General features: G+C 45.2%; 1 protein-coding gene and 1 long non-coding RNA gene across 2 annotated transcripts in view; one reads left to right on the top strand and one right to left on the bottom strand.

Annotated features, from left to right (window-relative positions):
* Window positions 1-3,442: 3,442 nt before the first annotated feature.
* LOC131081392 (uncharacterized) lies at window positions 3,443-5,561 on the bottom strand. The gene is made up of 2 exons (XR_009114257.1): window positions 5,476-5,561; window positions 3,443-5,234 (listed from the first exon to the last, which is right to left on the bottom strand). It is a non-coding gene; the product is annotated as an uncharacterized LOC131081392 (long non-coding RNA).
* A 162-nt stretch (window positions 5,562-5,723) lies between these two features.
* GCLC (glutamate-cysteine ligase catalytic subunit) overlaps window positions 5,724-10,552 on the top strand; it is a 36,741-nt gene continuing 31,912 nt past the window's right edge. Inside the window, exon 1 of the mRNA XM_058021112.1 lies at window positions 5,724-5,931. Within this exon, the coding sequence (XP_057877095.1) occupies window positions 5,782-5,931 (150 nt within the window). The 5' untranslated portion in view covers window positions 5,724-5,781. The remainder of the gene's footprint in view (window positions 5,932-10,552) is intronic.

The following is a 10,552-nucleotide window of genomic DNA, read 5'->3' as shown; positions in this document are numbered from 1 at the left end:
TTTTTGGCTGTATCTGCTGTTCTTCCTTCTTGCTCTGCTGCTGTATGCCCCCACAGCCTGCACTGAGGGAACCTTGCAGCCTCCTCTGCCTCTTTGTCCCAAGCATGGATCTGTGCAGGGCACAAACCCAACAGTGCTGCCTTGGTGCTGCTACCCAAGAGCTTTGGAAAGAACCAGCAGGCAGCAGGAATCCCACCGGCAAAACCTGGGAATCCTGGTGTCAGCACCACAGAGCGTGGGAGAGCTGCAGGTTTGGCAAGCAGATGATTGCTCTTTTACACAACTGTGCAAAGTACAGTTCTTGTGATAAAACATTACAGTTCATGACAGGTTATTTGGGGCAAGGGTTACATTTCCCTGAGTCTTATCTTGCTGCCTGATGCATTCTTTGGCAGAAATTGGAATTTGGACAAAGATTAAAGAAGTTACAGATGTGAACAACTGGGTAACCACATGGAGGCTGTACTGCTGTTACTGGCAGAATTAGGAGAGGTTAGAAATGTGAGGCCTATAATCATTTACAGGCATAGAGAGAAACCAGGCAGTTATTTTCTATAACCCTCAAATACTAGAACAATGGAACCTTGGGAAATTTGGTAATGGGAAGCATGGTTTGGGTTCCAACTCTTACCTGGCAATGCAGCTCACTGGCTCTGCTTTTATTTCCCAGCCTGTAAAAAAACTGGAGACTGAAAACTGATATTTAAAAAGATATAAAAACTGCTACTAATGCATCTTACTTAGGAATTCTACTATTTTTTTCACTAAGGATCAGGACTTTATTCTTAGCTGCTAAACTTTACATAAAAAACATGCTACAGTTTGTGTGGCAGGAAAGATGAGACAGTTGCTAAAGAGAAAAATATTATTTATTTATTCTGCTTTTCAACTAACTTACTAACCTTTGAATGCTCCAATCCACATTTAACTAATATTTGTGGGTTTGTGCATTCTTTTCAGGAGATGTTGATGATGGAATTAAGACTTTTAGGTGTGTTGTCCTTCAAGAGGATACATGTGTGCAAAAAAAGTGCACACACCTACACTCCTGCCTGTGGTGGGAGCTCAAGTAACCAAGGAGCTCTCAGTTGCTTTGTTAAGATGAACACTCACAATTCAGGCTTTTGTAAAGCTTAATTATCAACAGAGTTTTTGGAAGGACTTTGCACTCAGCCACTGTTTTTCTGATGTCTAAAGAAGAATTTCACTGCTTGTGATACTCACAGTGAATGAAGTGATGCATTAAAGACAACAACTCAACATGCAGAGAGGATGAGGAGGAAGCCATCAGCTTTGCTATCAAGCTCCTGGCCTTCTTTTATTTTACACAGGTATCTACTAAGAAAAAAAAAAACCCACAGGTCAGCCTATGAAAAAGACTATAAAGATAATCCTATAATAAAGGGTCTTCATCTTAAAAGATGCTGGAAAGAAAATAAACTGGAAAGCAATTTGGAAGTTCTTGCTTTCTTTGAAATTCTTTCTATGTTGTGCATGTCATCAAAGAGCCTCTTTAGGACAGGTTTGGACACAGTGACAGCTGAATTGGTAGGAGAGTGCACTTCCAAGGGAACTGGTGGTGGCAGGACAAAAAGGTGAACAGGATGCAATGGGCATCAGGCACCATGCCAGAGCACTCTGAGAGGGAGCAGCTCAGCAATGTGCAGGGTAATTCACACACTACAACTGCTATTACTGCCAGCAGCATTCATGGCACCATTAGGTATGCCCAAGTCAGACAAGGCATCATAATTGTGTCCTGTCCAAAGACACAGCAAAAAATATGTGGGCTACTCAGAAATGAGAAGTTCAAGTTCCTTGCAAAAGGAACATGCTAATAAAGACCAAAGTGGTGAAACAACATGATTATATTCACTTTTTACATAAATGCATGAAACTTTATAGAATGAAATGCACAATTCATCCTTACTGAAGAAAAAAACTCCAACCCTCAAAACCAACGGTTATAAATAACAATTCACAAAATAATTCCTAGAAATACACCACTTAGACTCATGCTACTACAGTCATTTCTACATCAGGCAACAGCAAGAAAAAGAAATTTTAAAGCAGTAATGACAAGCCACACCCGTGTCTCTCATACACTAATTGAGAAGTTGGCTTGGAGAGGAAAAAGTATTATTAGTTACACCAGCATAAGTCCCCATTAGTCATATTCCTCAATGCATAGCAGCAAGACTTTAACTGGAAGACACATCAGAAGATCCTTCACTTGAATATTTTCAGTGTCCTGACTTCCTTCACTCCCCAGAGAGATCATTTAATCCAAGTTGCTAGTCAGCAAGACTTTCTGCATCAAGAAATAATTGACTGAGCACAGGTCTCTCCAGTGCCTCAGGAAATGTCTGGAGGCCTCCTCACTCAAAAGGAAGCAGATACTGCATCTGCTGCTCACCTGAGTCAATTATACTGGACACAAGTGCCTACCATAAATTATAGACCTGGAAGCATAAAAATATTTGGTAAAAAAAAAATAAAATTTCTACCAAACATACAATTTAAAAACTTTGGAAGATGACTGTTTCATTTGAAATCTTTTCATTTTACTCAGAGAATAACCCAAATACAGCAATGCCAGCTCAAAAATTACCTTGAACAAAGCTGCTTTAAAATTTTTTTGCAGATGATTCATGAAGTAAAACAAATCTTTCTTTCTTCCTTCTAATAACAGCCTCATCACAAGACGTCTCCTCGCTACTTATTACTTTTAATGACAGCCAGCAAAAGAAAGGATTCTGTAGGAGTGGCCTCACCTATGAGTCTACATATCTTTCATCTCTCCCAGTGGGTATATTCTCAAAGAGCCAAGCTACTCTATTTAGATTTAGTGGCAGCTGATTTGAATAGCTTTGCAGCTATACAAAACAAAAAGTGACTTATCCTCTGTGGAGAATGACAGGAACGTGTCAAACAGCTCCTTGCTGTGCAAGCTGCAAGTCACATATTCTCCTCCAATCAACCTACCAAATTACAGGTACACCAGCCTTTCCCCTCAACTATTTCCTTTGAACCATTCAGAAAAGGTAGTTAGCCTTGGGGCTGGGGATATGGGTACAGAGTAAACCAGTAACATCATCCAAAGTACTGCCTCTATGTTCAGAGAAGCTTTTTTTCCACTTAAGTGTATTTGAAGTAATTATACATGATACTCAGTGTACTGGAAATAATTATACAACATTAAGCATGTGGGCAGATATTATACAATGGTGGTTTGTCTTGAAGTCGTATTTTAGGTGATGTGCAAATGAACATTTCTGCATGTGATGCTGTCAACTTTAGAATGGCTTAGTCCTCCACTAGGGATCACCCCACACTGCCAGAACACATACAATAGAACTGGAGGGAAAAGGTTTCAGCTGAAGGTGGTGAACACTTCATAAACAGAGCTGACTTTGTCATGCTGTTATGCTAGAGATTGCAGTGTGAGGAAAGAGTTTACATCTTTATCAGTTTTACTGGTGCAAAAGGAAAATACGTTGATTTTCTGTTACAAACAATGTATTAGCTCAATAGTTGATGAGACTAAGCACACAGGACTGGAAATACAGCAGATATTGACACTAAAGGAACACAAAAATGAGCTGAGTTTAAATACTGAGAAAGACAGGACATGGAAAATGTGCTCTTGAATTGCAGGTCAAAGAGTAGCATTAGTGATCAGCTGAAGAGAACAGACTGTGCAATAGCAGCCTGCAATACAATAAAATTGATCTTAATTTCAAAATTTTTTTATGTTGCTGGAAACATTTACAGTGCATTATACACCAGCACACTCAAAGCAGCTGGGATTATACCAAATACGCAATTCTTCCAGAAAAGTTTCTCAGTAACACAGGGCTCTTGCTGTCAGCCAAGTGAACTGAGAGCATGGACCCTAAACAGTATAGACACCCTGGCTCAGATTTGTAAGATGACAACATGAACTTTGATTTGATACAACAAGGTTTGCTCCAGACCCAGGCTCACTGCCCCAAGAGCTAGAGGGGGCTGACACAGCTGTCGGCTATCAGGTGCTCGTTTCCACTGCCAGGACTCCTGAGGTGCTTCAGCTGTAACTCAAAGCTGTGGAAAAGCTGAGGCTGGATGGCAGCATGATGGCACAAATATGGTATCTTGATATTTTGGTGCAATTGCCCTCAAACATGCAAGGCTTTGTCCCCTTAGTTCTGAAATAAAGTACAATTTGGCTTTCACATGAGGGATATGCCTCATCAGACTCTACCATTGCCAAGTGTGAGACTTTTGGCGTCTTGATGTTTCAAAAACAAAAAAGGTTATGGGATTTTTTAGCTAGAAGAAAAGATTGTTTTCTTGTCCACCAAACTAAGTCAAACAGCCATCTCCAAATCTACTATAGTACCAAGAACAGCACTGCTTTCAATCAGGCCAGCCTGTACAATTTCTGTCAAAACCATGAGGTTTTTTTTAAAAAAAAATCATGAGCTCCTAAAAAAAGGTCATTATAAATTGTTTGTTATTTTAACTATTACTCCTTGTTCTGTCAATGCTGCCTTTTGTGTAGAAACTTAAGCCATTAAAACACTTTTGAGTCATTTTACTTTAGTAGTTGGTATCTTCCACTAATGTGTTTCAGTTTTGTTATTCTATTATCTTGGGAGCTTATTCTATCCTTTAGGCACCTCATATCCTGGAATAAGGCAAACAGTTCTTGTAAGTATAGTCAGTCAGTCAATGAAATAGCTAATAATACAGTTCATCCATCAGTGGGCTACATCACAATTTAAATACCTTACTAATTCTCAAAGCATTGGATTATCACTGTACCAGCCCTGCGGCCCATGATGAGCTTTGTAAATGTAAAAATGAGGGTCCAAGAGTAATGAACTTTGCTTCTCAGCAGTGCGAAACTTTCCCTTCATGTTAACGTTCAGCCTTTGGTCTGTTCATTTAGTAACAACTTAACACTAATAAGCCTTCCTTCGACTTTTTATGGACTGTAAAATTCACGCTTTGACAGGCCCCCGCATCCTCTTTCCTGACACAATGCTGCTGCAATTCCCTCCAGAACAACCCCCGGCTTACAAACTCATTTTCAGCATCTTCACGGGCTGGGCTTACTGCTCGGCACCCCAGCACGAGGGTTCCGCAGCCGGAGAGATGCAGAGCGGAATCCTCGGGGGATGAGGGACGCCCTCTCTGGACTGCACTCCACCCACTCCGAGCACCACTCCGAGTTCTCCCCGTGCTCTGATCTGTAAAATACACAGAAGCGTTCGCACACTGTCCGCGCTTTGGGGCCTTTCAGTCAGCACCATTATTCTGGCACTCTCAGGCCCACAAGGGTCCCTTTCCCCCCGGAGCACCAGCCCGGCCAGACGCGCCCCGTCCTGCCGGGGGACACCCTCCCGCCGCCATGTCGCCTGGTGCGGGCGAGCGGCGCCTCCGCCCCTGTGTCCGGGGCGAGGGCCGGGCGTTCGGAGCAGCGGCGCTCACGGTCGCTGCCGGTGACCGGGCCTGCCTCCCCGGACTCTCTCCCGTTCGTTGCCCGGCGGCTCCGCGCCCAGAGCGCCCGGGGCCGCCAGGCCGCGCTCAGCCCCGCGCCCGGCACGGCGGGGGCGGCGCCTGCCGGCGGAAAGTGCTGAGTCACGGCCCTGACGCGCGGCCGCCGTCACGTGCGGCGCCGGGCTCGGTCCCGCCGCCGCGGCGCCGAACGCACCCGCGGCACCGAGCGCACGGCGCACGGGCGCACCCGCTCCGCTCGCGTCCTCGGCCTCTCTCCTTCCCTCCCTGCTAGCCGGCATGGGGCTGCTGTCGCAGGGCTCGCCGCTGAGCTGGGAGGAGACGCGGCGGTACGCGGAGCACGTGCGGCGGCACGGCATCCTCCAGTTCCTCCACATCTACCGCGCCCTGCGCGACCGCCACAAGGACGTGCTCAAGTGGGGCGACGAGGTGGGTGAGAGCCCTGCGAGCGCGGCCTCCGCCGCGGCCGCCGCCGCCCCCTGTGGCGGGCGCAGGTGCCGTTCCGGTGCGGCGCGGGTCGGGCCGTGCTGCCCGGAGCGGGCCCGGCCGCGGTGGCCGGGCGGGAGGGGACGTTGCGGCCGCCCGGTGCGGCTTTGTTTACCTCGCGCACACGCACCGCCCGCCGCAGTTCGTTGCGCAGCACGGCTGCCCCGCTGGTACCGCGGGTCTGAAACGCCAGAACAACTTTGAGCGTTTCCGCCTGGCACCGCTCGGTTGCCCGGGCAGCCGAGGCGTATTCCCGGGACGGCGATGCTCGGCAGCGCTCGCTCCTGCCCCGGAGTTTGTTTATGCTCTCTCGATGAGTCTGAGTAAAGCATGTCTATGCCTCGAGTCCGAGGCACTGCCTGCTCGGACTGAGACTCAGTTTTTGGGAGGAAGGTGAGGGAAGCAGGAGCGGGGGTGGGCGGGCCGCTCTGCAGTGGCAGCACTGTCACCGCGTTCCTCCTCTATTCCTGCGAGAAAGGGACCTGCCAAGCCGTGCTTGATCCCGAAGTTTCCTGGGCGTTTGGTACGAATCCGCCTGCCTTCTGAACACGGTTTAGGATGATTGCTCGGATCATGACTTGAACTTTGTTACAGGTGCTTTGTGCCCGAGGACCGTAACTTTAGTCACAGGTCTTGGGTGTGCTGCCTTGTAAACTTGCACTCGTCTGTGACACAGCCTGACAGCACTCTGCAAGGGGCAAAGGCTGCCTCCTCTGTTCATCCGTCCCCCAGGAGACAGGGAGCAGCTTCACATGTGCTGTACTAGAAGCTGTCCTTGTCCGTGATGTTGGTGAAGTCCAGCATTGGTCACTTGAAAGTATTCTAGATGCAGCTGCAGGGAAGTTGGAAGAGCAGAGTAGGATACAAGCAATGTGGGGACTTGGCCATTGACGTCTGTTTCATGTTTACTTTTTGAACAGCAAAGGCATTTGTGAGAAAACTTCATTCAGATAATAGCAGCTGTTCGTAGATGCTCTTTGCCAGAGGAGAATGCTGTTCACTCTTCTCAATGTGTGCACTCTGAGACAATTTCTGTCTTAAAGTCAGTTTTTCTTTAAATGAACCCCTTTTATACTTCAGGTAACAACAGGGCAAGCATCAGCACCCAGAAGCTGCTTCCATGAGTGAGCAGGGGCTTGGCTTCTAAAATCTGTTTAATGAAAGTATGTATGAACCATAGAGTTTTGCGCCTAGAGTGGTGTGGACTCAGAAAGTTTAAATATACTTTTATCTATCCTTGTCTGACGTTTGTGTTCCCGCATGTCTTGTATGGCTAAAGTTATGCTGACAAAAGAGCCTCACAGTCTTGAGTCCAGGAATATTGACAGTCTTCCTGTTGCTCTGAGACTTAGCTCAAGGGTTTTCTCATTAATCTTTAAGAGATGGTGCTCGTTTTTCAATGGGTGTTAGATTTTAGTTGTCCTTGCTTTCTCAGGGTGAGATTTCACAAGATAGTTAAGGCTAGCAAGCTGGTTCAGCTTCCTTCCGTGTATTCCAGGCTCCAATTTCTGCTGCCTGCCTTGTGTTGTTACTGGCCAGCTGAGTTCAAAACGTTTACCCCGGAAAAAACTCTTCTTCCATTCAGTTTTTGAGGGTGGTTGGTTTTCTCAGCAGAGCTTCAGCTCTTTCACAGTTAGGCCCAACAAGCTCTGCTTAATGTGAGGAAAGTACCAGGAGTGTGTGGAGGAAATGATCGAGTGCAACCAGCCCCTGCAGCACCCACAGCTGATCACTTGGTAATCTCAGATGCATGGTGAGGCTGGACTGTGGGAACCTCGTTCTTCCTTTGGCCTGGGGACCCTACTGAACAAAGTGTTTATGGTCAATAAACAGTGGAGCATAATGTCAAAGGAGATTCACAGTTCTCTTCTACCATGCCCCAGTGTGGCAAGAGGCAGCATTTTAAGAGCAGTATCATTGCAGACATTATTTTGCTAAGGAGCTGAGAGCTGTACTAGAAATGTCTGTGGACATTCTGAGAAGGTCAGGTAACCTGGTTCACTGTCTACCTCTTCATTTTAGCAAATGCTAATAAACTCAGGTGTGGCAACTTTGTTCTGCTGTGTTATGTGGTTATATATTTTTATGTAACATAGCATTTAGGAGTGTGTGAATGGACCAGGTACTTGTAGCCAGTGTGCTCTTGTGCAAACACAAAACTGTACCTCAGTCTGTCCCTTACTTGGGCTGTGCTGTAGATAGGCAAGTGCAGAGGGCAGTGCATTTGTTTTCCATTTTTCCCCTCAGGTACCTAGTTGTTAGAAAGTGGCGCCACATTTATATGCAGCTTAGGTGAATCAACTGACTAATTGGACTGTTTTATTAAAAAGTCTTGTTTGCACTTTGACCTTCATGTTTAAAGTTGTAGCCTAAGGGTGTTTAATTGTTTTAAAAACTTCTTGAAGATAGAAATCAAGAATAAAGATGACAGCCCTCATGTAGTGGTAGAGATAAAATCAGAATAAGCAAAATTACTTTTGTGTTTCTGTGACCGTGTTTAGTGAAAACTGTATCTTGTAAATTTTTTTAAGGAATGTTTATGAGAAAAGATTCAACTTCTGTATCACATACTGAGTGCTTTCAGGGTGTATGTGTCAATACCTGAAAGGTTTTTCTCCATCTAGAGTGGAATGATGCCACTGTGAAAAGGACGTACTGTGTTTGGTCACGAGTGTAGATTCCAGCCTTTGCTTTGGTTTTGTTCTCATTAGGACTCCCACTTCTTGGTGTGTGTTGTAAGACTCATTACAGAGCTGTGGGAGTTCCTTGGGGTGCTTGTAACCTCCTAAGGACGCCATTCACTGGGGTGCCCAGGGAATTACCATGTACTGTTTCTTGGGTGTAAGACAGGAGTGTTAAGGCTAAGTGCTAGCAGAGCATGATGGCATCTGTTTTGAAGGGAGCGAGACAGCATCGCAGCTTACATTGCAGGGTAGCATTCCCTGGTGCTCCCATCCTCGCCTGAATAAAGAGCTGTAAAGGTCAAAACACTGGTTCTGCTACCTTTGGAAAAGTCAGCTCTTTTATTGCTTGTTGTGTTAATAGAACTAAGAGCTGTTGTCTGTTTTGGGGTAAGTTCTTTTTTAGTCCATTTTTCACAACCATGAAGCCTTTGCAATGGTAAAAAACAAAAGCCTACCAAATATGTAACTGAGTAAGACTTGCTCTAAGAAAAGCTTTCTAAAGGTCTCCTTAAATTTGCATTTGCAGGTAAAGGTCTTCTGCCTCTTAATCATCCTTCTACCTCATTTAAAGCTGACAGTTGACCTCCCTGTTTATGCTTGACTTCTCCTGATTGTGAAAATACAAAACAGTGAACTGTCTCATTATCCCTCATCAAACTCCGCCTTACTATCATCGCCTTAATGCTCACAAAGTCTGGGCAACAGTTACATCTGCTGGTGAGACCCTGTCATGCTAACAACAATCTCCTTGTGTTCTCATCTTCCTCTTCCATCCAACAGTGTGTGCTTGACCTCCGGGTTGCAGAGTTGTGATGATTGTTTATTTTTTTTATTTTTGTGCAGCAGAATCAAAAACCTTTTCAGTACTGTTTCAGAGCTCCAGTACAGTTAGCAGATACTACCTGAAACAATGAGTTTGTGCAGCTTGGCAGATGCTAGCCTATTCTGCTGCTTCCCAGCTTTTATCCCAAAAAGCTCCCTTCTGTGCCAGTGTATTATTAGTCTCTCGTGCTGTTCAGCACCTCTTGTCTGCTGATTGCATTCCTCTAACTGACGGATGTTGCTTAAATTTCCCTTTGGAGCTTAATGCGGACACTGGGATCAGGCGAGTGGAATGGCTGGCCCTTGGCAGGGCTCGCTGCTGCTGCTTTGTGCTGAGTGTGCACACAAGTGTAGGGTCACAGCATGCCACACCAAACTACATATCCATGTGTACTCACATGTGCATGTGATACTTGTCTGCCACGGTCTGTAAAGACTGACGAGGAGCTGTTTAAGCATAGGAAAATTCTGAGAAAGGTGTGCCAGAAGGAGATCTGAGAAGGAAGAGATTTAGAAAGCAAGCATGGGCAAAGTGTGACAGTTTTATTTTAAAGTACATGTGAATGAAGTAGGAATCTGACTTGCAAACTTCACTTGTTTAGTGAAATTGGACATAATGACACTTTTGTTGTGTATGAGTCTTGTTCCCACCAGTGTAGGAACCTAGCACACAGTAAGCATCTTCAGCTTTTTAAAAGTTGTTTTCTTAACAGCAGCTTGAAGTGAAAATTTGAGGCCTTTAAAGAAAGATTTGATAATGCTGTGTATGAGGCAGCATGACAAATGTACCACTCCACTGCTTGCAAGTTGAAGTCTTTCTGAATTAATTCTACTTTGGTTTTGGTTCTTTGTTTTCTTTCCTTCCTTTTACCTTTCTCAGTCCTCTTTAAGCTTCTTTTGATCTTTCTTCTGTACACTCAATTAATTCCTCTCCTTATCTTTTAGTTTTTGAATTATACCTTGTAAATATGTTAAATGAGAACTGAAATGAACATGTGCTAATCAGCACTTCCTCATGCAAGAAGCAAAGCAGCCCTTCTCAGGAGCTAGGAGAGGCC

Source organism: Melospiza georgiana, chromosome 3, assembly GCF_028018845.1.
Source record: "Melospiza georgiana isolate bMelGeo1 chromosome 3, bMelGeo1.pri, whole genome shotgun sequence".
NCBI classification, from domain to species: Eukaryota; Metazoa; Chordata; class Aves; order Passeriformes; family Passerellidae; genus Melospiza; species Melospiza georgiana.
The sequence above is the reverse complement of the archived record's forward strand: the minus strand, read 5'-3'. Positions and strand labels throughout refer to the sequence as shown.